This window comes from Ovis aries, chromosome 3 (assembly GCF_016772045.2).
Source record: "Ovis aries strain OAR_USU_Benz2616 breed Rambouillet chromosome 3, ARS-UI_Ramb_v3.0, whole genome shotgun sequence".
Classification (NCBI taxonomy): Eukaryota; Metazoa; Chordata; class Mammalia; order Artiodactyla; family Bovidae; genus Ovis; species Ovis aries.
Window position 1 is genome coordinate 95,270,622 of NC_056056.1, and position 27,457 is coordinate 95,298,078.

The 27,457-nt window shown below is 53.7% G+C and overlaps 1 protein-coding gene across 1 annotated transcript; it reads right to left on the reverse strand.

The window, feature by feature from the left end:
• Positions 1–497: 497 nt before the first annotated feature.
• On the reverse strand, positions 498–25,856 carry FBXO41 (F-box protein 41). The gene is made up of 13 exons (XM_027967002.3): positions 25,639–25,856; positions 12,738–13,747; positions 11,115–11,340; positions 10,559–10,632; positions 9,942–10,300; positions 9,002–9,243; positions 8,650–8,765; positions 8,375–8,527; positions 8,102–8,197; positions 6,441–6,559; positions 6,127–6,285; positions 4,738–4,853; positions 498–4,613 (listed from the first exon to the last, which is right to left on the reverse strand). Exons 2-13 carry the CDS (start codon positions 13,607–13,609, stop codon positions 4,554–4,556), a joined length of 2,592 nt encoding a protein of 863 aa, XP_027822803.1. The 5' UTR covers positions 13,610–13,747; positions 25,639–25,856; the 3' UTR covers positions 498–4,553.
• Positions 25,857–27,457: the final 1,601 nt, after the last annotated feature.

Below are 27,457 nucleotides of genomic sequence, written 5' to 3' on the forward strand. Positions count from 1 at the left end.
TTAGAGCCACACAGTTTTAAGCCTAAACCACCTGTTTTCTGATTTTCATTTAAAGACCTGAGAAATCAAATCAGTGGGGGCAACCCCATTTTGTAAAATGGAATGTTGAGCCAGACCATGATGGGAAACTTGGCCTCCATCAGGCCAAAGTTGGATTGGCTGGCCGGAGCCCTCTCTGGTGCCCAAGCCAGTGAGGCGATGGGCAGGTGCGTGCTGTTCCACTGGGCTTGCCCTTAAAGATGGCTTCTGGCTGAGAGTCAGAAATGACCCCTCAAGGCTCTTTACCTGCAGACACTGAAAGCTCTGGCGGGCGCAGTAACCTGCATGGTCTTCCTCCAGCGATGTCTACAGTCCTGAGACAGGTCTTCATAATACTTCAGTTTGCCTCATTGATGCCATTCAGATCATCCACCTCCTTGCTAACTCAGTGCATTTCAGCTACAGGAAGTTTTGGTGGCAAATGTGGCCACCTACCATTTACTTTCCTGAGGCAGATATTCCAGTTTCACCATCTTTTATTGGATACAAAGCCACAAATTCAGATGCCCATTGGAGTCCTTTTAAATACATACGCTCGGGTACATTCAGCAAAGGGCATCTACGGGCGATGTGGAGCAAAGTGCTGGGATGGTGGTGCCTGGGTGGGGCAGAAAAGTGGGGCCAGGGGAGGCCCCCTGGGGGCTGGAGGTACAGGCACCACTTCAGAAACAAAACCAAAACTTGCTGTCCACCCCCTGCCTGATGTGTTTAGGGTGAGGAAAGCTCCCCTCTCAGCTCAGGCCCACTGCACCTGGCTGTTCAGGGAAGGCATGGCGTGGGGGCCAGCTGTGGAGGTCCCCGCCAGCAGGGTTATGCGAGCCAGGCCTACTGGCACCAGCCACAAGGCGAGCCTGACCCTGAGCGCTAGGCCCTTGCCAGGGCAGAGCTGAGGCCTGGGCCCCTGCCAGCAGTGGCAGGCAAGGGTTGGACTTGCAGCGGGGAAGCCTGCCTGATTGTCGGGGCAGTCTTGGGACTGGCCAGGGTCCCAAGGGGTTGGGGTCAGACTAGGAGCTGGTTGCCTTAGTTGGCCCTGGTATTCTGATCTTCATCCAAACCTAACTAAACCTTATCCTCAGGCAAGGCTGCAGATGAACACGCTTGTCCAGGAATAAATATATACACACACACACGCTACACAGCAGTATATACAGAAACGGGACCTGGGAAAAGGCTGGGTGAGAGAGCACAGCCACCAGTAGGGAGAAGTGCCAGGCCCCTGGGGAAGGGAAGTTCCATCCTCAGGGACTGATGGGTTGGGACAGATCCTAAAGCATGAGTTAACTCCTCCAGGTGCTGGGCCCTGTACCCAGTCCCCAGCTTGTTTTCACCCCAAGCCCACCAGGAATTGGGTCTTTGGCACCAGTAGTCACTCTGGAAAGATCTTCGGCTTAGCACCCAAGAGGGACCAGGCGTGGGCGGCTCCCCACCCACAGCCCAGAGGACCAGAGCCCAGGGCAGGGGCCATGCAGAACCCAGAGACAAACCATGGAGTCAAGCCTTGCAGCAGCAGGACTTGGGAAGGAGGCTGCCTTCCCTCCCCCAGCCCCACCCCAGCAATTTTTGAAGGACTGGCTCAGACTCCACTCTGCCCTGGTCCCGAGGTGGTCTCCTGGCCTGTAAAAGCCATGGCTCTGGGCGGCCCACTTTGTCTCCCTCAGGGACCCAGATACATCATCTCCTTTGTTCTCCGCCAGTGCTGTGGGGAGGCAGCCTGAATAAAGCACGATGTCCTCCGGACAAACACCCAAGTCTCCCAGGCGCTGGGCTGGCAGGAGGTGGTAAGGACACCGAGTGGCCATCACCCAAGGGGCCTCCACACCAGCTGGGTCCCCGGGAGCAGGGCCTGCCTCGGTTTGCTCGCCCAGATAGCCCTCTGTTGTGCATCTCATCAGATGTGAGATATGGAAGAGGGCTCCGCGTTGGGTGAGTGAGAGATGAGGTGCCCCCACTCAGGGCTCACCCCTCCGAGGAGGGGCACAACTACCATCAAGCTGGTAAGGACCTGTGGAAGCCTGCACACCCAGCAGTTCTCTGGGCAGACACCCAGGCTGGGGCACACAAGCCTGTCAGTCCCAGGTGTGCAGTGGGACACACTGTGACCCACCTAGGCAGGGGCTTGGACCCATGCACTATGCATCCCCCACACTCGGCTGGAAAACAAAGGATGGGGGACTTGGTGGGTTTCTGGAAACAGCCCAACTCACGGAGAGGAAAACTTCCCACCAACAGGTGAGGGGCGTCCTGTTCACCCAGCTGCCCCCTGTGCTGGTGATACTCAGCGCTGCTGGTCAGACGGGACTTCACCACCACCAGGCCTTTCAGCACCACCTTTCTCTCACTCGAGCTCGCTGCCCGTGCACCCTCACCTTTCCCAGAACTGATGGCAGGCATTCCACCGGGCATCTTCCCAAGGAGATTGCCCAAAGCCTTGTATTCAGGGATGGAGGCTTCCTGGGACAGAAAAAGCCCCTCAGTAGGACAGACTCAGGCCAAGCAAGGCATCCCTTTGTGCTTTGTCCAGGAGACACAGGGAGGGCAACACCTCCGGTCCTAGGGTCGCAGGGAGCAGGGGCTATGGTGGGTGCAGCTGGTAAAGCAGAACAGACACACCCAGGGCAGCCAGGCCAAGTGGACCTCCACCTCCCTTCCGGTCCCAGAACAGAGGAAAGTTGTGCTTCTCCTTCATGACTCCTGGGGACAGAACTGGGAGGTCAGAGCCAACAGAACCAGTTGCTCTGGGGTGGGGATGCCACACAGCCAAGGCTTCGTGCAGAACTAGATGGAGATACCGACATGCCACCCTTGGTATTTGGAGTCTTCAAAGGGTAGGGCCAGAACAAGTCACAGGAAGAAAACAACAAAAAGAGCAAGACACAGCTGTGTGGGGAGCCAGGAGAGCTGGATACACTTCTGAGCCTGTGAGGGTCCCAGCTCTGGAGGCCTTTTGCAAGGAAACCCAGGGTGGGTCTTGATGTCCTGATGCCAGGTTGCGGCAGAAAAGTTGGATTCCCGGAAAGGACTGGGAAACTAGAGGAGCCTGGCCCCAGCCAGAACCTAATGTTTAGGGCTGAGAGCCCATCTTATAGCAAGAGAGAAGGAAATCCTAAGATGGATCCAGACTAATGTTTGAAAGAACTTTCCAAATGGAGGTTGGCAGGACCCACAGCCTTTGTGCCACTGTGGGAGGGCTAAGAGGAAGAACTTGGAGACCTGAGTCTTAACAGCCATAGTGCCAGGACCTGACCCTTTGGGAACCATGCAAGGGTCAGTGAGAGCCTCCATTTGCACTCTAAGCCAGTGATCCTGGTTCAGGCCCCAGCACTGCCCCAGGCAGAACACCCCCCAACATAGCCCCCAGCCCATGGACCAGTGGAGACTGAAGCGGGGGACAAGTCTGATGTTGGGGCTCCTTCTGGGCCCCAAAGGTGTGGCTCCCCACCAAGGCCACATCTTCCAGCAAGGTAGCCGGACAAGGAAGCAAACTAAACCACCCCCCTTCCGGCCTCCTCCAGGCCCCAGCAGAGGGCAGCCAAGTGATTCCCTCTCACATGACCTTGGGGACCCAAAGGCCATCAGATTCCTGTCCAAGCACCCAGATTAGAAGTATACTCCTTGAGGACAGGAACCGCTTCTCACTGCTGACAGCATTTCCCAGAGCTGGGACCTGGCCCCTCCAGAGGCTCGGGATTGGTGAAGGTATAGAAACATGCGCCTCATAGCTCTGAATTTAGTTCTGGTGTGTCATGGGATATGTGGTGGCTGGGAGGAGTCTTGTCTTTTCTACAGCAGTAAAAACTCGAAGTTTTCTCACCCTGGCAATATCCACCCTTGGGAGGCGTGGCCTGGATGTCTCAGGGAGAAGTTCTGAATAGATGTCTTGCCCTTCCAAGCCGACCCCACTACCTCACTGAACCCCCTACTTCCCACTCTCAGCTGACCACATCCCCAAGATCCCTAGGCTTATCCCTGGAGAATATGGACCCAGAGCCCTGGCAGGCTGCCTGAAGGGGATGCCCCGCAGAAGGCTGGGACTGAGCAGGGGGAAGAGAAGAGCCTCTGGGCCAAGTCTGAGCTGTCTGTTGGAGCAACCCCTCTGGTCTGGGGCCTGACAGAGGCTCCCGACCAGGAGGCTGGGCCTCACAAAGGGGAGGCCGGCCCCAACAGCCTGAGCAGCCAAGGAGCCACTGGTGGTTACTGCAGATCCTCAGGGCGATGACACCAAGTGCTGGTGGAGACTCAGCTCTTCGCTGGCTGTGCCTAGAGGGCTGCTCCAGATGGGGGTGGGGTGGAGGTGGGGAACAGCTGTCCAAGCCCCTGCCCTGGAGAGGAAGCGCTTAGGGTCAGGCCTGCGTCCCACTGTCCCAGCAGGAGGACAGGAGACTGACAACCCCTCTCCCAGAAACCAGGGATAACACCAAGCCTCCAAAAGTCTAGTCCAGATCAGGATTCCTCTGGAGGTCCAAAGAGCGTGGCTGGTGTGGGGCTGGCAGGGGCCCTGCCGCCCCCAACCCGGGTTAGCAGCCTTCCACCTTGATGTGCAGGATCTTAGAGAAGCCGGGCCTCCGCCGTAGGGCCTGTGGACCAAACCTGAGTTAGTTCCCGTTGGGGCAGACAGGCGGAGCCCTCCCTTCAAACACCCAGGTCACCAGTCCCAGCCGCGGGGTGCCCTGGGGGTCTTGATCAGAGCCAGCTGCTCACCTGGAGCTTTGTTATCATGTCCTCAAACAGCTTCTGGGCCTCAGGACTGCTAGGCTCTTTGAAATAATCGGCAATCCCAATCTGAACCACAATGGACTTGAGGTTCCGGCAGATGCCTAGGAAAAGGTAAGTGAGGTGGGGCCCATGCCTGACCTGGGCAAGAGACCTGTCTTCTCTTATCAATTAATGAAATCAGAACACGCTGAGAGGCAGCTGTGTGCTAGGCACTGGGAGCAGACCCATGCTGCCCCCGGCTCCCCTGGGCAAGGAGAGAAAGAGCGTGAGGTCCCAGAGCACAGGCCGTGGTGGACTCTGGGAGGATGAGTGGATGATAGCCAGCTGTGCAGGGGTTCCAGCAACTTCGCTGGCAGAGGGGACCGTTGTGGTATGGTCTGGGTATGTGGAGATGAATTACAGGAACAGAGAAGCTGAGGTGCAGCTGCTGAGTCTCGGCCAGCCAGAGCACTGGAGGAGTGGAGGCAGGGGGCAGGTTAGTTGGGAGCAGAGGGCTTAAGGGACTGGATGTTGCCATGAAGTCAGGGCGGGAGAAGCAAGAAGGTCAGGAGGCTGAGAAGATCTAGAAGTTAAGATTTTGGAGGCCAAGCAGTTAGTTCTGATGGTCAGCCCAGGGCAGGGCCATGAGATTGAAGGGGAGGGAAGAAGAAGATTCTGGCGATGATAAGAAAGTCAAGGAACCTGCAGTGCTCAGGATATGGGGTCCTGCCAGGGGCCAAATGGTCCCCGATGAGGGACTCACTTGGGTGTGTGCAGCTCAAGCTGGGCACCTGCATCCTTAATGAAGGTGGAGGAATCATAGGGAGGGAGTGGGGGCTGGAGGGAGGTAGGGGCCAGCAGAGGCATGCTGAAGGCTTCACCCTGAGAACTGTCCTGGGGGGCTAATACACATTATCTCATTAACCTTCCTGCCCATTCAGCTTAGAATTCCACTTAAAAGATGGGGATACAGACTCAAGAGAAGTATAGTGACCTGCCCAAAGTCACACAGCTAATAAGCAGTAAAGACAGAATGCACACATAGGTCAGTAAGCTCCAGAACCCATGTGTTCAGCCCTTGCCCTTGGCTGGAGGCTCACATGGGGGTAGATGGTAGATGATACTGAACAGCCCATGTCTCCAGCATGGAAAGAGAACAAGCAACACATGTCCATTTGGCTGAACTAAACCATTCAGGTCAGATGCTGGCAGGCCTTCAATGCCACCCTGGCCTCAGAAGGCACCGGTGGCAAAGCCAGGGCTAGAACCCTGGTCAACCTGACCCCAGTGTTGGCGTTTGCTGACCAGGAGCAAGAGGGAGTTGGCTATGCTACCTGCTGACAAGACGTGGTAAGAGTTGACAGTGGCACCCCACCCCTGTTCCCCATCACTCACTGTTGAAATGCAGCAGGGCCTTGGGGGTTACAGGGGTGGCTGTGAGCACCAGCATCTCCAGGCCCTTCAGGCCTTCCCGGCAGACCTCAGCCGCCACCTCCTGGGTGATCTCCGACACGTGGTCCAACTCCAGCACCTGCAGCCGCATGCAGTTTCTCGCTAGGAAGAAGGAAGGAGAGGGGAGGGCCTGCTGACAAACACCCAGGTCACTTCCTGCCGCCACCCACGCCACTGCCTGAGCCCCGCTAGGATTTCAGTGATGCACCCACGCCTGCTTCCCATCACCCCCACGCCAGTCCCACGGAGAGACTCACCGAGTGATGCCAGGCCCTGCACCCCACAGCCGGCACCCCCGACCCCCAGAGCCCGGAGGTGGGGCCAACAGCGACCGATCATCTGTAGGCAGCGGTTACTGAATCGCATGGGCTGCTGGCTGGAGAATGGGGTGGAGGGAGGGTCGTCAGGGAGCCCCTGGCTGCATGCTATCCTAAGCCCGCTCCTCGGTCAGGACCCGCCCCACAAGGCGAGGGCCCCACCAACCACCCAACTGTTCAAGTCAGAAACCTGGGATCTTCCCTGACTCTTCCTCCTTCACTTCCCGCCAAGACCTGCAGATTCTGATTCCTCAACAACTCTTCAATCCACAGCTCAGACCACAATCAACATTCACCTGATTATGCAACTAGTCTCCCTGCCAGTTCATCCAGCGGCTGCCCAGAGTCACTCACTCCCACGTTTTCTCAGTCATTCAACAAAATGCTTCTCAAGTCCTGCCATGACTAAGAACAACAGAGCTGGGCCAGAATTCACCTGCAGTGTGGGAGACCTGGGTTCGATCTGTGGGTTGGGAAGACCCCCTGGAGAAGGGAACGGCTACCCACTCCAGTATTCTGGCCTGGAGAATTCCATGGACTGTATAGTCAGTCCATGGGGTCGCAAAGAGTCGGACATGACTGAGCGACTTTCACTCGCTCACTAGGGATATAGTGGTGACATATAGACATGGACCCTGCCTCCAAGAGGCACACAGTGTAGGGGAAGACAGAGAACATTACCGGTCTGATGTAATCCCATTTGTTAAGATCTATAGTCCCCCAGTGGCTTCCCAGTGCTTTCCTGATAAAATGCAAAAACCTAAATCTCTTAGGCAAGACCTGACCTTGGCCCAGCCTTCCTTTCCACACTTACTGCTTGTTGGGCCCTGCCCACCACTCACAGCAAACCTGCTACTTCTCTGAACACTTCATCACTTAACAACCCCCAGCTGCTGCCACACACTCAGTACCAGGGGCACGGAAATGGACATTCACAGCCTCTGCCCCAAGAAACATGAGTCTGGTGTAAACTGAAACATTGAGAAATTATTGTAAAATTGACTAGATAGGGGCTAGGACCAGGCGCAAGAGGAATGGAGACAGGGGAGCATTGACAAATCCTGAGTGTTAGTGATGGGATACTGGGGACCCGTGAGGCGGTGTCATGAAGAGAGAGTCTTGCAGGGCACGAGCAGGGAGTGAAAAAGCCTGGTAGTTTGAGAATTCCAAGTAGAGCGATGAATGATCTCATACTCTGGATTCTCTGAAAACCAGCTCTTTTGTGTATTATACACTGACCTCCCTAACTGCCTTTCACGTGTCAAAGCTGGCTATCTCAGGCCAGCGTTTCTGAACACTCTGTGGGCTCTGCAGCCTTTAGGCACACATCTCAGCTGAGCCAGCTACAGGCTTAATAAGATCCACAGATCCTTGATACCACTTTTACTGTGCAGTTGAGAAACTAAGGCATGACCGGGTAGCCCAAAGTTACACTGCCCGCAAGCCAGGCCATGATCCCGCGTCTGATTCTGAAGCCTAAAGACAGACTGATGAATGTGAATCTCTCACCCCAAACAGCACATGGAAGGGACCCACATCTGCTGGGTCCTCACCCCCACACCGGGCCCAGCCCTGCCCATCCCCACCGCAGCCTCGCTCACCAGGGGTGAAGTGGCGCCACCTGGAGGGAGACGATCTCTCTGCAGCCTGCGCCCAGGGCCCAGATGACCTCATGGCCCACTGGGTCTGTGGCACTTCTGTTGAAAAGACAAAAGCTGGGGCCACCCACTCTGGAGGCCTCTGCTCCTTTCCTTTGGGTCGCAGAGCTCTTGGGTCCTTCTGCCCCAGAGCCCTGGGGGGAGGGGGAAGGTATGCGTATGCAGAGCTCAGGGATCCCTCTGGCCGATCCCTCACCCCCAGCAGTGGGGACCCACCTGTAGGTGACGGCCTGCAGGGCGCGGCAGTAGCAGCTAGCCAGCCACAGCGAACGGTCAGTGAGGATGTTGGGGCAGTGGGAGATGCGCAGGATCAACAGGTTTCCCCCCGCTGCCTTCAGCAGAGACTCCAGGCCTGCCTCCAAGCAGCCCCTGGGGACAGCCAAGAAGTCAGGGCACTGTCTGCAGCCAGATCCTCCTCTGGGAAGCACCCTGACATCACTCTGGGTCCGCAGCCCAGGAGCGGTCCCCCCACCCCCACCGCATGGCCTCACCGGGTACTCCGGGCATACTCCTCTTTGCTCTCCTTCTTGCCCCGCTGCCGAGGCTTCAGGTTCTGCAGTGTCAGCGAGTGGGCCTGGGTGCACCACTGAGCCAGCATTGCCAGGAACTGCAGGGAGAGAGGAGTTACCTGGGCATAATGGGATGTGAGTCCAGTTGGCAGGAGATGGACCAGCCCCAGGATGGGAGGCCTCAGGAGAACATGTCGGGGAGCCAGGTTAAAGCTGGGGTGTGGTAAGGGTTGCAAGGACCAGCCAGACCTTGCAGGGCTAGACTCTGCCAGGGAAAAGATAGGGTCACAGCAAAGGTGACTGGGAGAGCAGGACGGCAGAGACAGACAGGCACCTTGGAACAGACGCGGGCGTTCTCAAGCAGCACCCGGGTCCAGACGGCAGGGTGGCGGGCCACGAAGCGCCAGTCCCGGCAGACCTCGGCGGCGTGTAGCAGAGTGCGCGTGTCCAGGTAGGTGAAGATGCAGAACAGGGCAGCTCGCATCTTGAGGATCTCGGGGCTGATGACCTCATTGGAGCGGGAGGGGCTTCCCCTCTCAGCTCGCCGACCCCGCCCACTGCCTCCCTCCGGGCGGGCTGCCAAATACCACAGGGTCAGAGGTCAGTGGGGGGGTATACAGGTGGGGAGCTGGGGTAGGGCAGGAACTGCAGGAGGAATGGGCATGACAGAACCATGCTGGGGGACCAGAAACTGGGGAGGAGGGACAAAGGGCCTCTGCTTCCCCCTCTTTTGCATTATCCCCCTCTCTAATTTTGCAAATTAGGAAAAGGTGGCCCTTCCTCAAGTGAACTTTCTTTTTAAGGTCTTATATCATGACACTGTCCAAAGTCATCCCCTAGAGGAGGCAACTGAGTCAAGATTGGAGGAGGGAAAGGGTTTGGATAGAAGCAGTGCATCTGTGAACAGAAGGCAGGTGAGGTTGCCCAGAGCAGTCACCAGGCACAGCCGTGCACCCTGACCTGAGCTTTCTGCCCCTGGACCCACCCACAGACGCATGTGGCCTTGTATGGATATGGGAGAGGGCTTGCCCCACTGGCCCCCGGCTTCACTTTGAACTCCCAACTCCTCTCCTGTGAATGTCACGTGAATGGATCCCCGTGTCCCAGCAGCTCCTGCCCTAAGCCTGCAGGGCCCTGCACATGTGGGAAGTCTGGGGCAAGGGGAGAGGCAGTGCAGGAGCCCAGGAGATTTACTGCCTCAGCCTTGTGTCCCCTGAGAGCGGTCAGCACCACGGAAAACCCGGTCTCTCAGTACCCACCCCCTCGGGACTCACCAGAGAGCCGGCAGCTGCTCACTGGCCCAGCCATAGCAGGCCCAGGGCGGGGGACATCCGAGGGGCCCTCAGCCTCTGACTCGGTGGTTCTGGAGCCCACGTCGGAGACGTCACCTTCCTCCCCTTCCGTGCTGTGTCGACGGGGTCTGCGCTGCCAGTTCTGGATGGCCTGGCGCCGCAGTCCAGAGCTGCGAGGGGGCTGGCCCCGCTCCGAGCCGCCGTTGGCAGCCTGCACCCTCGTGCCTAAGCCCCCGGGGCCGCTGTCCTCGGGGGCCCCCTCTTCTGGCCGGGGCAGCTCCAGACTGTCACTGTCATAACAACCTGAGCTCTGAGATGCAGCTGGGATGCGACTGGAGGCCCTGGGGTGGGGGGTGGACCAGACGGTGAGGAGCAAGGGGTCCTAGGCCTGCCCAAACTCTCCATACCACCTACCACTGGCCAAGGGCAATCCACCCACCCTACTGTCCAAGAGTCCTCTCTGAGTGTGGAAAGGCAGACAGAGGTGACCCAAGGAGGATGGGGGAGGAGGAGAAGCCAAGCCCCAGAAGGGCCAGCAGAGCAGTGGATCTTTCTAGGGGACGGTGGGCTGTGCGGGACGGGCCAGGCCCGTGGCTTACCCTGTGCTGGGAGAGGAGCCATGCCGGGACACTGCATACGTGCTAGGCATGGCTGGGCCCGCGTGGTGTTCTCGCTGTGGGCCCCCAGAGAGGGAAGGAAAGGCAGGAGGCAGAGGGGGCCAGAGGATGAGAAGGAGTGGGAGAAACAGGGTATAAGATGGAGATAAGAGATGGGGGAGAAGAGAGAGAAAAAGAAAAACAGTTGGGAGAGATGGACAAGTAGACAGACAGACAGCCCAGAGAAGCAGGCTCACCAGCCCCCTCCCTGTACCCACCACACACCCCAGACCCCGGCTTGTGGCTCCTGGGCTCTCATTTGCAGAGATGGGCAGAGGGGAGCCCCTGCCTGAGGGCTGGGGTTGCTGGATGGTATCTCACTACAGCCTCAGGGAGGGGCTCCCCTATTCCTGGACCCCTGCTTCAGGACTGCAGTCTGCTCATGGGGAAGAGCCAAAGAAGGAAGCACGGAGTATCAGAGGGAGATTCAGGCATGTGTGAGGCGAGGTGGTAGGGGTCAGCTGGGCAGGCAAAGGAGGGAAGGCAGGTGGGCACTCACCGTCCTGCCTGGGGCCCGGGTACTGGGCCCAGCACCAGCTCCCCCACCTCCGCGGCCCAGGCTGGCACTGGGCGTGCTGCCACAGCTGCTGCTGATGACCTGCAGCTGCCGCTCGGCCCGGTCGGCCCGCTCGAGGAGCTCCTCGATGAACTGCTGCAGCCTCAGCTTGGCGCTGGCCTCCCGCGCCGCCGTCTCCTTCAGGAACTGGTCGATCTGCACCACCTCCCTGGGCCCAGAGCAGTCTCTTACCCGAGTGCCCTGGCCTGGCTGCCCACCCACCCGCTGGAGGAAACCCTGAGCAGTAGGGAAAGACAAGGGCACAGCTGGCCACAGTGTCTGCTCGTGGTCACGTGGGTACACGCAGAGCACACCCAGGAACACTGCCCACACAACAGCGCATACAGAAATGCAGGCATACACCCCTAGTCATACGTTCACACCCCACCAACCCAGACCCAAGCACACAAGCAGACACCCCTGCTCCCCACAGAAGTACTCACAGGCATGTTCAGTCACACACAGCCACCTCCTCCCTCCAGAAGCCCACACATAGCCCAGTAGCCAGCTCCACACACTCATGTACACATATTCATATAACGTTCATCCACAGGCACGCACAGGCTGAGGCACAGTCCTACCAACACATTCAAACACACACACACACACATTTTCAGAAACGCTCTCAGATGCAGAAAAGCACACTTATGGTTGCACCAACCTCCAGGAGTTGCACACACAGCATACTTAAAAGAGTCATGTGAGTATTTACTCTCACAAGCATTCATAGTCACTCATGCATCCATTCAACATGTATGGGCACCTTCTAGGTGCCAGGCACCGTTCTAGGTGTTGGGGCTACAGCAGTGAACAAAGCAGAAAAAAAATCCCTGCCCCCATGGGGCTTATCACGATAGGGACAAATAACATCTACGTTTGAAGACCAGAGGAATGAGGAGAAGCCCAGCAAAGGCTGAGAGGAAGCCAATAGAGAGAGATGGAAATTCCAGGAGAGTATCTTTAGAAGCCAAGTTAAAAGATTTGTTTCAAGGATCAGCTGTGTCAAATGGCTGCCAAGGGGCCAAATAAGAGGATGAGTTGGCCTTCGTAACATGAAGGTCATTGATGACATGGAGGATAAAGATGTTGGTGGATGCCTGATCAGAGTGGGCTCAAGAGAGAAAGTGGGGAAAGAAATCGAAGACAAGTAGAAACAATATTTTCAAGTTTTTCTCTGAGGAGGAGAGAAAAGAATGATACAATAGATAGGAAAAAACCTGAGGAGGGAAAGGAGAGAATTGAGCCTTGTCTTTGGGTTGGCAGAAGAGAAGAGTCTGATGTCACAATCAGGAAACAGCCTTGTCAAGGAGCAAAGAGATGGCCGAGAAAGACATTCACACACATGAACGCGGTCACACTGCAATGGTCTCAGAGTCCTAAACTCACACCTTCATGCCACTCATGGCCCCACGCGCACCACCATTACAGGCCAGCGGCCACAGTGCCCGCGTAATTCGGCCGCACACACAGCCACACTCACGATGGTGGCGGGAACACAGTGATGCCATCACCGACTCTGGCACATTCGCGGTCACACCCACCCACTGGGCCCTGTGGGCCACTCACTGCTGCTTGCGGCTCAGCTCCTGTTCTTTGTGCACCAGGTCCTGCTTGAGCGAGGCCAGCAGCTCCACACTCACGTCCACCTGGCGCGAGAGCTCGGAGGCGCGCTCCTCCAGCTCCTCCTTCTCACGCCCCAGCCGCGCGCTCTCCTGCCGCGCAGTCTCCAGCTCCGCCGCCTTTCGCTCCAGCTCGGCCTGCAGCCGGCCCACCTGGCCTGCGATCTTCTGCTCCACCTCCTCGCTCAGCCGCTCCAGCCGTCGGTCCACCTCCAGCTTCTCCAGCGCCCGGATCTTGAGGCGGGCCAGGCCCTCTTCGTAAGCCACGTCGGCGGGCGAGGGAGACGCGGGCGAGGCGGACGCGGGCCCGGGGCAGGGGCCGGGGCCAGGCCCGGGCGGCGGCGTCGAGCACGCCGAGGAGGCCACGGACTTGCGGGCGAACAGCTCCCCCAGCGGGATCTCGATCTCGCGGAGCGCGTAGCGCGCGGCGGGCACGAGGCCCGGCTCCGCCAGCTCCTCGCAAGGCAGGCCGGCCGGCACCAGGTCGCCGGGAAAGTGGGCGAGGGGCGCGTGGTGGTGATGGTGGTGCAGCAGGTGTGGCGCGGCGGACGACTGCCCGACTGCCTGCTCCTTGCCCTGAAAGGACGTGCTCTCGAAGACCTCGCGCCGGGCGCCCGGCACGGCCAGCAGGGCGGCGGGCTCGGGCGCCAGCGGGAAGGCCGCCGCGGCGCCGTCGCAGATGCTGTTGGTCTTGGAGAGAATGTAGAGCGTCTCGTACGTGTGGCTGTACTCCAGGTGCGCGCGCAGCGACGACAGGCTCCGGAAGCGCTTGTGCTCCCCGCAGCGCGGGCAGCGGTAGGGCAAGTCCAGCGAGGCCATGGCCCCGCTGCCCCCGTGGCGCCCGGGCTCCACCGCGGCCGCCCTGGAGGTCAGCCGGGCGCGCTCATGGGGGGACGCGGGCGAGCCCCCCTGAGGGGTCAGGCAGGCTCAGGGCGCTGGCAGCCAGGGGCAAGGAGGCTAGAAGAGAGGGGAGCAAGCCTTAGGAAGGGGGTATCCCTCCCCATCTCCAACCTGTATCCGCCACCCTTGACGAAACTGACTTCCCCGGAAAACACGTGCTCACAAGAGAGGGGCAAGGAGACCAATGGCCAGACCTCCCAGAGGAGACTGGCCTGCTCCAGGACCTGCGTGAGGGCTGTGCATGTATGAGAGTGAGAAAGAATGAGAATTCTCTAAGGGGGAGGGGGGAAGGCATTAGTTTTATTTATGATAGTAACAACCTGGACATAACCGAAGTGCCCATCACTAGTAGAATGGATAAATCGTGTTATATTCATAATGGGATGTTACCCGGGAATAAGAAGGAACGGTGGGTACATGGAACATGGATGAAGCCATTTAATATCATGCTGCATGACAGAAGCCAGATTAGAGTGCATACTGTTGGATTCCATACACATGGAGAACAGACTAAACTGATGAGGACAGAAGTCAGAACAGAGGTTACCTCTGGGACTCATATGGACTAGAAAGGGGCAGGAGGTAACTATGTGATGCTGAAAATGTTCTTTATCTTGATATGAGTGGTGGCTATACAGGTATAAAGTTATACAGTGTATGCACACGTACATTTAAGTTTAGTGTACTGTATGTACCAGCTGTATGTATATCTCAAAAAAAAAAAAAAAAAAGCTCATTTCCATGTCTTGCAACCACACTCATCAAACCAGCGGGACTACTGGTACCATGCTGCAGTGACCGAGATGCCACCTCGCTTAATGATACCGATGTGTGCATGTCACTCTTTCTGTGCCTGCTTCTGTCCCACTGTCTCTCATCCCTGCTCTGCCCTTTGCTCCAAGGGCCATGATGTTTGTCTTCTCCAGGTCCCTTCCTGGCAGCCCACTCCTGGCCACCCTCAGCTCCTGCTGTCCGTCCTGCCTCGTCCCTCGCTTCTGGTCACCCTTCCCCTTCCTCGTGGGCTCTCTACCCTGTAACTGGCCTTCAATCTCCTCGGCTGTCACTGTGCCCTTCCAAGTCACAGGCCATCTGCTAATCAGACAATGTAGTTGTCGTCAAGCGTCTTCACCTACTTGGTTTCTTGGATGATACCACTGACTGCTCCATGTTGGCAGGCTGCCGTGCAGCTGCCCTGTTTGGGCTCTCTAACATTTTCTTCTTGCTGTGTTCCTAACCGTCCTGTCTTCTGATGGGAGGCGTGCCTTCACGCCCCTTTTGCCTCTGTCTGGTTCAGTACCACAGTCTGGCTCACTTATATCTTTAAGCCTTTACTTTCAGCTCCAACTCTCCATCCTGACCTACTCTTAAGTTCCATTTGCCTTCTGGCTTTAGACCTGGGTGTATGAATGGATGCCTGTTCTCTATGCCAGCCCAGCTCCCAGTCCTCCTGACAACAGCACCCTGCCTTGACATTGGGGAACCATCCTTTCTTCCCCACTTTCTCAGTCCATGTGGTCTGAGTGGGAGCTGATGGTTCCCCTAGGGGTCAGAATGTGATTTAGGCCTGGCCAATCAGAGTCCTGAGATGGGCACAGATCACCTAACTTGAGTCAATGAGTCATTTCTCCAGGACTTCTCTGGCATTACTGGGGAAAGCATCCTCTTTGGGCTCAGGTTTCTAAGCGCAGGGGCGGGCCAGGCTGTGAGGGCCATCTTTGTCTCCTTTGGGAGGAACCACCTGGGAATTAAGCCAATACAGAGAGGTAGAACTGAGACGGAGAAAGAGCGATTCCTCACAGTTTGAGGTCCTGGTCTGTTCAGTTAGGTCAGCCAGTCAATTCCCTTTTCTGCTTTAGCCAGTCTGTACTAGGAAAAAGTCCAAACTCAGAAATTAGCTTCAGAAGTCAAATTTTTTTGAAAGAAGGAATTGGCTGAACTAAACAGGATAGTGCCACTTCCCCTGCCTGCTACACAGCAGCAAAGCAGCTGACTAAACTCTCCCACTGCCTCTAGAGGCGAGCTAGAACTTTAGGGGACCTGTAGAAAAATGTCCAACAAGAGATACTTTGGCTGAAAGGGGCTCATCTGAAAGCAGAAAGGAAGAAAATGCTGCTTTGCCCAGAGAGGCCCTTTCTGCCTGAGGCCAGTAATTCAATAGGGCTGAGAGTCAGATAATTAAGAGCCAGTTCTGTGCTGCTAGCTAAAGTCAGTTCAAGCAAAGACAGACAGGCTGGAAACACAGAGGGAGACACACCTGGAGCCTGACAGGCTCTTGACTCCTCAGGCCCTCTTGAACTCCTCCCAGCTCAACAGAGGCCACCGCGGCTTCCATTACAAGCAGCTTCCAGTGGGTTGCAGCTTGAGGGAGAAGGGGCAGAGAGCTCTGCCTCTCACCACAAACCAGGAGTTGCACTGCCCTGCGGCAGAGCCCTACGAGAGCCACAGAACCATGGGCTCCTGGGACAAGCAGAGCACCAAGATCTGTTGCTAAGAGACAACTCCTCCTCCTCCCCCAACACCATCACCAGGGACTTGATTCAAGAATTATAACTTTCAATGAGGTCTCTGGTTTGGTTAATAGCTCTGGGGATGGCTGAATGCAGACTGACTGAGAGCTTTCTAATGATTAAAGGGATTGTATTGCCAGGAAACCCCCACAAACCTGGAAAACAAAGGCCAGGGATTACTCAACCCCTGAAGTGTTCCCGCCCCCAAATTTGTACCAATGGGAGGTGACCCCTCAAAGCCCCTTGTGCACGTGGCCACAAAGCATGAAGGATAACGGAGGCTCTCAAGACAGCAGAAGCAGAGCAGCTGCTAGGTGGGCCAGGGCACCTTGTCCACACTGACTGGTCAAGCTTGTGGTCCGGGCTATGGACCTGTGATCCTGGAGTGTTCTCCCTCCCCTCCCCTCTTCAACTGGAAAGGTTTTGCTATTTCAGCTATCCGACTTTTCCTCCATTGTTGTAGTTTGGCCATAAATTGAAAGACCAGGAAGGGCTAGCTCAACACCATAAGAGACAAGACTTGCGTTGGGGCTGGACGTAGTAAGTGGGGGAGAACTGGGAGCCTTTCCTTTCGGAGATGGGACAAGCGTGTTTTAAGTTTTGTGAGGGCTAACTGCATTATGATAAAACAGAAAATTTTTATATGAGAAGGGGGATCTGTTTAGATCTTGGACAGAGGTAGAAGGGAATGGACATTTGTTGGTTTTGCTGCTCAACTCCAGTCCCCCTTGGTAGGTGCACACCCCAGTTTTCCCTTGGAGAACCATTCCCTCCTCTCTGAGTCAATGTTGTTTGGCTGACCTCCGTGAGCTTTGCCAGGGGAGCTCATATGACCTTGGCCTTTTCATCAGTCACAGCTGTCACTTAGTCTTGGGGAAGTTTCCTAGGCCAGGCCAATACAGCCCTCCAGGATCTGTGCAAAACCGGCAGGATGTGAGGCTGGAGCTGCTGGTGGCCCTTTCTGCCCTCTCTTTGGGAAAGGTGAAGAAAAAGACTCTTTATGACTCCCCTGAGCCACAGAGCCAGATGTGCCGAAAACTTTAACCCAGGACTTGTCAATTGTGTGAGGCAGCAAATTTTTTTTTGTAGATTTAACAGTTTGAATTGGTTGCTAGGAATGAGGCTTTAGAATAACACAGTGACCCACAGTGTCAAAAGACTAACCTTGGACTTCCCCTGACACACTCCCCAGTATCCTTGTTTCCCTCAGCAGTGCCACCCACAGCCCTGGCCATCTCAATTTTGCTCCCTGCTAATCATCAAGACTGGCTGATTTTTCCTTTGAATGCTCTTAACACAACTGTTCTCTTCTGCTTCATGCTCCCCCCACCCCTCAAAGTCCCCGAGGTCCAGTCTTGGGTCTCACAGCTCTCTAGCATCCTGTATAAGGTACCACCAGATGCCTCTGATATGGGATAACTCCTGTTGACGATCCTTCAGTGGTGCCCATCATCTGTCAGCTGCAGCCAAATTCCACAGCTTCATGCTTTGGCTTCGATGTAGTCTTGCCAGTTTGAAAAATGGCCTGGCTATTTCGCTTGCATTTTTTTGGATTACTAATGGCTGGACATTTTTTTCACAATTTATCAGTCATTTATATCTCTTTGGTAACTTGACTATGTACTGCTTTGCTCATTTTTGTACTGAAGGTTTATCTTTGCTTATTGATTTGCAAAGGCTTTTTATAATATTGATCTTTTGTCATTTATATACTGCAAATATTTTTCTCATGTGTTGATTGGCTTTTACTTTTGTTTATAATCTTTACTGACATGCTAAAGCTTTAAAGTTTACATGAGTAAAATCTTTAGGATTTCTCATTTGGTTGTCATTCTTAGGAAGTCCATCCCTACCCAAGGATTATATAAACAGTTATATTATGTTTTCTTTTAGTAATTTATGGTCTCCCTTTTTTTTTCAGTTGCTCAGTCATGTCCAACTCTTTGCAACCCCATGGACTGTAGCCTGCCACGCTCCTCTGTCCATGGAATTCTCCAGGCAAGAATCTTTTGTGGATAGCCATTCCCTTCTGCAGGGGATCTTCCTGACCCAGGAATCAAAGCCTGGTCTCCTGCATTGCAGGCAGATTCTTTACCATCTGAGCCACTAGGGAAGCCCCTGGTCATTTTTTGAAGTCCAGAATGTTTTTAAAATTAAGGGCTTTAAACAACCAACCATAATACTATAAATACAATGACTGGTAGCATTCAAATACTTCAGGATCTGTGGTTTCCTTTCATACAAAGGAGTTTTCATCCATCTAGAAAATTTTGATATGCATAGTGAGACAGGGATTAAAAAACTTTTTGTTATGGACATTTTCACACATATCCCAAAATAAAGAGAATATGATGATAACTCTTATGTACTCATCATCTAGCTTCAGAAATTATCAGCTGATAGCCAGTTTTGTTCATCTGTACACTGTTGTCTGACTTCACACCTCTTCCATCTCCACTGGATAATTTTGAGCAAATCCAAGTTATTGTATTATTTCATTTAAAGTACCTTAGTATGTATAAGACAACTTAAAACTTCTTTTAAAAACTAAATATTAGTCACTTATTATCACAATATTATTGTCTTTTTATGTCTATTAAAACTCAAAAAAGTAGCCTTGAGAGGTAATCCACAAGATGGTTCTCTGAAAAGACCAACAAAGTAAATATTCCTCTGGCAAATCTATTCACAGAGAAAAGGAAGGGAAACAAGTGCTATAGCAAAAAGAAGGATATAAACACTGACACAGAGAAGATTTTTTTTAATTACTGAAGTGCTACCAGGTACAACTCCTGGCCCAAATTTATGAAAATCTGGATTAACTGAATACTTTTCTAGGAAAATATAAATGATCAAAATTGACTCAGGAAGAAATTTTAAAAACCTGACTAGACTAATGGTTATAGATAAAACTGCAGAAGTTGGCAAAGTGATCAGGGATATATTATAAGGAGAATGTGGTTCACACACACAACTGTTCAGGAACAGGGTTATTCTTCATGCCCGTTCAGTCCAGTGTCTGAGCACCTGTGTTTGCCTGTCTGTCCCAGCTAAGTGCGGGTCCTTCCTGTGGGGGAATCTGGCCTACACAGCACCTGCTAGCCAGGCTTCTTGAAGATCAGGGGTAATCCTGGGGGCACAGGCCTGAGTGTGGAGGTGCAAGCTAGAGGAAGAACGGGGTCTCTGGAATCCATGGTCTTCACCTGAGGCCCGCCCAACCCCACAGTTTCCCTCCATCTCCTGGAGCTGAGAAATGACTAAAAATCATTCTTAGGAATATTTCTGCCTAGATTTTACCTACCTCCTCTGCATAAACATGAAGCTTTGCCTGAACACAAGCAAGATGTTGGAGGGAGGAGAGGAGAGAAGAGCAAAACAGAAATGTGGTCCATTCAAATTCCATCACAGTTCTATACTGTGGTCACCTGGACAGAACTGTCAGAGATTTTCCTTTGTATTCTAGTCTCCCCAAACCAGCAACCTCTGCAGATCTAAGACCTGCCTCCTTTTTCAGCCTGGCCCCGTCTCTTCACCATCCTCAGGACCTGTTATCTCCTTCCCCCATCTCAAATGTCTATCTCAAGTCTACTTTTAAGTCCAGCCCAAGGTTCTCTTTGAGTAGAAGACTCAATCTAATCTAATCTGGTATTAGCTGGTTTTTTTTTTTTTTTTTTTATGGCTTTCCAGTGTGTGCATTTCATCTCCTCAAATAAGACCAACCATCTCAAAATGTGTCTTCTTTGGCTCTTGCCCACTGTCACACTTTCACACATTGACTCTGCCAGAAACACTGATAATCTTGCCTTTCCGTGGCTTCCACTCCCGCGTGGTCACTGAGAGTTCCTGCAGTGAACACTATTATTTTTATCTGCTTAGCAAGTCTTCTTCATCTTCTATTAATAGCAACATCTCATCTTCTTTTGGGTGAGCTTCCCCTTCCTCCTCCAAGGTGGAGTTCTGACGGGGCTGCCAATCCCAGTAGGCTGGTCCCAGACCTGACCAATCATAGTACCTGATCTTGGACATGGTGGTCCCTCAGGCTGAGCCAGCCGAACTCTTCTCTGGGAATTTATATGAAAGACTAAAGAGATCTCCTTTAGTCTTATATGAAAGACTAAAGTCTCTCTGGGATCACATGCTAAGGATGATGAAGCTGTCTATGGCCCTGTGCAACTTCTACCCATCACAAGGAGAAAACTCATGTATGGCGGGGAAAAGAATGTGGCAACACTCAGAGGGAAGTCGAGTCCAGAGTTAGAGTCCTCACCCATTTTTGAGAATCTGTGTACAGTTGTGCCCAAGACCCACTCATCCCTCTTTTTTCCAGTTATATGCATTAGTACATATCCTTTTTTGCTTAAAATACTTTGGGTTGGGTTAGATTTCTGTCACTTGCAATCAAAAGTCTTAACTAATACTCGTATAAATCTTTATTTCTAACCTAGAATTCTCTCCTAAACACCATTCCAACATGAATTCATTCAACATTCATTTACTGAGTACCTACCATGAACCACACCAGGTGCTATGCTGGGGATGTTTAGGACCCACAAACCTTGCCTTCAAGCAGCCTGTAATCTGGGACAGACTAAGGCACTGGATGGTGCAGTCATGAGATAAAGGCTATGTAGGAGATGGGCACAGAAGTAGAAGTTCCTCTACACTAAGCTTGAGGAGTTTGGGGGTTGGGGAACCCCTGGGAGGAAAATGTAAGCTCCGCAAGAGTAGAGACATTATCTTTCTCAATCACTGCTATTTTCCCAGCAGTGAACAACAGTGCCCACTAAGTGCTCAGGAAATGTTCATGGAATAAAGAGAAGGCGTGCATGCATGCTCTGTAGCCTCCTGGTCTCTCTTCTGTCTGTGGGATTTTCCAGGCAAGAATACTGGAGTGGGTTGCCATTTCCTCCTCCAGGGGATCCTCCTGACCAGGGACTGAACCTGTGTCTCCAGCATCTCCTCCATTGGCAGGCAGGTTCTTTACCACTGAGCCAGCTGGGAAGCCCAAGGGGAAGGCAAAGGCTTAACTAGATGTAGTTGAGAGAATGGCCTACAGAGGGCCAGGGTCAGGAAGAAGGTTCTAGGGACACAACACAGAAACTGTTAGCCAAGGCAGGAGGAGTGTAGATTGTGAGAAGGCTGGATCTGTGAGCAATTTAGAAAGCTTGGCGACAGAGTGACTGTAGTGAGTATGAAAGGCGGGAGTCAAGGGTCAGGCTCAGGTTTGGGGTTTGAGGATCTGTGTCGATGGGGATGAGGTTCAGTAAAGAGGGCAAATGAGTGCAGGCCAGTTTGCGGGGAGAGAGTGAGTTTGGTTATAGATTCCATGCCTTTGAGGTTCCAGTGGGCCTTAGAAACATTTGATACATAGTTTTCAATATGGAGCTGAAAATATAGTTTTGGCAATTTAAGCTTAAAAACAAAAGTGGATGAACAGGACCAGGGAGAGGGTCAGAGAGAGGAGAACAAAGAGGAAAAGGTGGATCCTCAGAGAGGCAGAGGAGGCGGAAGAGCCGAGAAGTTCCTAAGAACCCACAGCAACAATGGGAATTCTGGCAGGAAACCTTAGCGGGGAGAGGATGTCATGGCTGGAAGGATTATAGAAGACTGTAAACAACAGGAGTTGACAACTCAGGTCAGAGCAGAGGTGGGAAAGGTCCACCGGTGACTTCAGAGAGGGCCACTCTGATGAGCCTGGCTGTTGTGGGTTAAGGAGGGGATGAGGTGAGGATGTGAGTAGACAGTGAGTGGATGCAGAAAGCCCAGCTGTGAAGGGGAGAAGGCTGCATGGGAAAATGACAGACTGTACTGAAGACGAAAAACACCTGAACATATTTAAATGCTTCTTAGAGATAACCTAATTTTAATCTATACCATCACTTCCGCTGGCCTGGAGTTATACATGCCTCAGACCTGTAATTTATAGCTATTCTTTTTTTTTTTTTTAACTGCTTCTAGAAGCAGCAGAAAGCAGAGAAGATGAAATGGATGATATTTTAGTGTAGGCAGCTGAGTGCTTAATATGGCTAATAGTGAACTCATATCACAGTACTCACACTGAAACCTGCGTCTTCCTCCTGCTTCCCATCTTGACCAACATGCTCACTGTCTACTCAGCACCTGTGTGCAACCCCAATGCATCCCTGAATTCTCAAGAGTCCACCTCAGATCTCGTCAGTTACTGATTTTTGTCAATACTATCTTCTAAATATTTGCCTCTATTTGTTGCTCTTCCTTTAGCCAAGGCCCCAGATCTCCTATCCCCCTCTATCTGGACGCTGATACCATTTCTAACTGGAGTCTCTAACTCCTCCAGCTTTGAATTCTCATGGTTTCTCAAGAAGAGAGGCAGTCATGTCATTCTTCTTCTAGTAAAGACATGTCTAAAGGCAGGCCATCTTCTGAGAGGTAAAGGCTACCCTGCCTTGCCTGCCCTCAAAGCTGGCTGGAATCTCTCCACCACTCAGCTTGTCAGCCCCAGCTTATGCTTAGTGAGCCCTGTGGGGCTTAGCTTCACTGAGAAGTGCCATGTGATGTTATATGCTTGCGTCTTGGTTCATGCTGGTCCCTCTTTCCGGGACTCCCTCCACTAACTGGTGAATTCTGCAGGCCCAGCTCAGATGCTACTCTTTCCATGAAGCCTTCTACCCCCTCCTCCAGCTCAAGTCACATCATAACATGAATCACTCCTCACCATAGCTCTTCGCACAGGTATGAACACATGGTAACATCGCATACTGGATGGTCATGGACTTGTTCGCACAGCTGATCCTATTTTTCACATAGATTTGGAGGGCAGGGGCAATACAACTGACTCATCCTCACACCTTCCACAAACAGAACAGACATCAGTATATTCTTAGAGGAATCACAATGAATAATGGAGGATGAACAGATTGATTTACATAACCAAAGTGATTTCCACCACTCATCATCATGGAATGGGTGAATTTGGTTACAATTTAAATCAACCCAAGAATCCCCTTGAGTAACATATTCTTCCCTGGCTCTGCAAGTCACCGCTGGGAGGTCAGACCTTGATGTGTCTTCTCGACACCATTGCTCTAGCAGAGTTCCAAGGTTTAGGACTTGTCTGCTTCATTCTATTTTATCCACCCAACAAAAATATGTCAAATACAAGGCCCATGTCAGGCACTGAGGATACAAACATGACTAAGACAGCAATGCTGTCAAAGTGCTTGCAGTCTAACAATCAAAACAGTGAACATTCACCTACTAATTATTCTGGTGAGATAACATGGTTTTCATTTAGTGCTCAAGACAGCGCTGCCAAGTACATAGTATCATCATTTTAGGATGAGGAAATTGAGGCTCAGAGCATCCAGATCATGTGTCCAAGACTAGTAAGTGACTGTTACAAACCGCTGCTTTGGTGGCACCCAGTGAGCCATGCCTCCCAGTATCCTTGCCCTTACGTGGTCCTCTCCCACACTGACTCAGAGCTTGGCTATGTGACTTTGGCTGATGGGACATTAATCAAGCCTGATGCAAGCAAGGTTTGATAAGCAGTTGCTCAGAGTTTATCCTCTTGGAATAACTTCCCCTGGGGACCCAGCTGTCATGTAGAAAACTTGGGCTTGACCTGGGTGATTAGATGCCGTGTGTAGAGAGGCACTGTAGGATGAAAGGCCACCTTTCCAGCCAGTCTCTGAACTGTATGCACCTGAGAAGAGCTAAGTGAACCCACAGTCACAGCCAGCCCACAGACCATCATAAATAATAAATCAGTATTATTTTTAAGCCGCTGTATGCTGGGGAGGTTTGTTATACACCAGAGAATAACTGAATCAGTGACAAGCTAGGATTTGAACCCTGCACTATCTGACTGACTTCAAAACCACACTCTTAAATTTCAACACTGTGTTCCTTCTGGTTGGGAGTGGCATGTCATACCAATACTATAATATTTATAGGTTGGCCCATGGTAGCACTTAATATGTTTATGTCGAATGAATGAATGAAGGGTGTGGTGGGCCAGCAGAGAGATAGGAAAGTCCACGGACTTCAAAGGCAAGATGGCAGTGACCTTTCCACAGCCATGTTCCTCTTTCCCACTACAATTATTCCAAGAACAAATATCCCCTAAATCTAGAAATAAGTATGTGGACGTCACCAAACTCCCTCTCTCTGTCTCTTTCTCTGTTAAATTCAAATCAGGTAAAATTGAGAATTTCAAAGAGTTTGGTTTTGATGGTCATTCCCTTTTGCCCCCAACTCTCCACCAAGCCCCTGGCATCTTTTCCCTCCTATGTTGCCTTCTAGGCCCAAAAGCTCTTTCTCCCACTTTCCATATAAAATCCACAGGCAGGAAAGCAGAGTGGTGGAAATGACAGAAATGAGGAAGGAAGACTTGAATATTAGTAGACGGCATTATAGGCCAAAGACATGATGCTCCAAGCTCGGTGCTTCCAGGAGCCGTCTGCCAGCAGGTGGAGGAGGGGGAGAATGGGGAGGCAACTGGAGGTGTCCTTGTGGCTGGAGAATAAAGGACTGCCCCCTGAGTCCCCCAAGAAGGCAGAGGCTCTGGCTGTCTCCACCTGGGGCTGTGGCTCAACATCTGCCCCTCCCAGAGTAGTTCCTGTCACCTGGAAAAGACCCACAGGGTCACTGCATCCAGTCCTCTGCTTCTTGGTAGCTCTGACACTGCCTTTTCCATTCTAGCTCCCCCTCACTCTCAGGCTCCTGCAAGCATGCACACACCTCCCAAGGTCACACACACATGGCTCCAGCACTGGGATCCCACACCCAGAAAACCACCTGGGCCCCTCACTGCAGACTCAACTAAGGAGAGAGCAGGCCCCACTCCTATGCACAGGCAGAGGGTGGCAAGCCCTTACAGGCACCGTGGCACACACTGACATTCAAAGCAATGCAGTGGGGCACACGTATCCAGATCACTGTGGGCACAGTCACCGGCAGAAGCACTAGGATGTGAGGAAACATGCGTGCACACGCATGCACACCTCTAAACCATCACACGTGCACACAAACCCTCCCACCCTCAGACACCCGCACAGGTGCCCAGCCAGGCCTCAACACCAAGCCCCTCCCCCACCCCTTTGCAGAAGTAGGTGGAAAGGGCTGGGGTTTGAGGGCGCTCTTTCTCCTCCCTCCCTCGGGTCCCTGCTCTCCAAGGTCCAGAGTCCCAGTGGGGTTTGAAGCCCGCCCCGCCCCCCAACCTGGCTTGAGGAACGAATGGCGAGAGGGGGGATGGGAAGCCTGGTCTCGAATCGTTCTGATTTTAAGTCCTTATATTAACCCCTTCTTTGCCTCTGGCCTGCTCCAATCCCCCGCGGTCGGGGAGCCTCCCGGGCCTCCAGAGGGCTGTGGGGGAGAAGCAAGGGGAGGAGGCAGCGGCTGGGGTCCTCCCTGCCTTCTCTCCAGGAGCGGTCCCGCAGCGCGCCCGCGACTCGCCCTTACCTCCTCCACCCCGCGACGAGGCCAGGCCCCGCGGCCCTCGGCTGGGGGTGCAGAGGCAGCCCCCGCGTGCCCGGGCCAGATGCAGGGCCGCCTCGGGGCCTCGGATCTCGCTCCCCTCCGCAGCCTCGGGTGGCCGCCGCGGCTGGCGCCCCCGCCTCCCTATCGGGGCGGGGGCGGCCAAGCCTCCCAGCCAGTCGCAGCGGGAGGGGCACACAAACAGGGTGGGGGAAGGATGGAGGAGGGAGGAGGGGGCGCGCGGCCGGAGGAAAGGAAAGGAAGGGGTAGGGAGGCGGCGAGGAGGTGGGGCAGAGCCGGCCCCTCCTCCGGGGCGGGCTCTCCTGCGAGCTGGGGAGCGGCAGATGCCGCCAGAAGCGGCTGCGCCGGGACCCCACGTTTTCCGCTGAAGGTGGCTTCGGTGGGGGCGGGGTCCGCGGCGCCGCCCTGGGGGTGCCCGGGCCTCTCCGGCCGAGCCCCCCTTGGCTCCCTGTCCTCCTCGCTCGCGGCACCGCCCAGTGCACTCCCCCTGCCCCAGGCACCTCCGGTTGTGACTTCTGCTGCCCACCTTTAATCCGAACCTCTCCGCCCTAACCCTACCAGTCCGGTTTGGGCCTGCTCCCCCCCGGGGCAAATCCTGGGGTGCGGCATTCTGTGGGTCGGGAAGAGGGCCGGCATGCTGCGCTACTGAGATCTGCGCCGCCGGCCCTACGCAGCCGCCTGGGATGCGAGCCTGGGGTGTGCACTCAGCGACCTCGGGTCACAGCCTTCGAGGAGACTGCCTGAGCCCATCCCCTCTGGGCATCCCCAGCGACCCAGAGGAACTAGGAGAGTCTTTGGCCAGACTCCACCAGTTCCCGGGATCCAATCTTGCCCTTGAGGGTGCCGTCTAGGAGCACATGTCCCCGTCACAAATCCTATTCGGGACCTGGAGGGGGAAGAAAGGGACAGGAGACCCCTGGTTCCTTCCCACCCACTCCCATCTCAAACTTGGTTAGGGGAGAAGCCTGGCTCTATGGAACTTGAGCACCTAGAGGGCCCACCCTTGACTTGAGGCCCATCCAGCGATACAGCAGGAACAATCTGACTGTCCAAGCTTGGAGGAAGTTTATAGGACTGCAGTGGGTAAAATCAGATAGGGTGTTTGGGCTACTAATCCCAAGGATGAGATGAACTGAGCTTTGGATGGATGAGAAAAGAAGGCGGCATTTCAGACTAGGGGTAGTGCTTGCACAAAGGCAAAGAAACTGTCTTGGGCAAAGTTGAGGGCCAAGACCATGAGGGGTCTTCTCGCAGCAGCAGAACAGAAATCCAGCATAATCCCAGGATTCTCCAGTAAATGAGGCTGATGGGGACTCTCCTTGACCCCATCCTTTTCCTGCTAAGGCAGGGTCACTGGGCATTTAGTATCTGGAAGGATAGTTTGTGGGCTTCCGTGATGGCTCAGCGGCAAAGAATCTGTCGGCAATGCAGTAGATACAGGTTCAATCCCTGGGTGAGGAAGGTCCCCTAGAGAAGGAAATGACAACCCATTCCAGTATTCTTATATACCCATTCTTGCTGCTGCTGCTGCTAAGTCGCTTCAGTCGTGTCCAATCTGTGCGATCCCATAGACGGCAGCCCACCAGGCTCCGCCGTCCCCGGGATTCTCCAGGCAAGAACACTGGAGTGGGTTGCCATTTCCTTCTCCAATGCAGGAAAGTGAAAAGTGAAAGGGAGGTCGCTCAGTCGTGCCCGACTCTTAGCGACCCCATGGACTGCAGCCTACCAAGCTCCTCCATCCATGGCATTTTCCAGGCAAGAGTACTGGAGTGGGTTGCCATTG

What these genes read in the sequence shown, in the direction of transcription:
- FBXO41 (XM_027967002.3), bottom strand. Translation starts at nt 13,609, where the DNA reads ATGGCCTCGCTGGACTTGCCCTACCGCTGCCCGCGCTGCGGGGAGCAC. An exon ending in GGCTCCTCTCCCAGCACAGG is followed by an intron (nt 10,301 to 10,558) that starts GTAAGCCACGGG and finishes CCCCCACCCCAG; the next exon opens with GGCCTCCAGTCGCATCCCAG. An exon ending in ACGCCCGCGTCTGTTCCAAG is followed by an intron (nt 8,766 to 9,001) that starts GTGCCTGTCTGT and finishes CTCTCCCTGCAG; the next exon opens with TTCCTGGCAATGCTGGCTCA.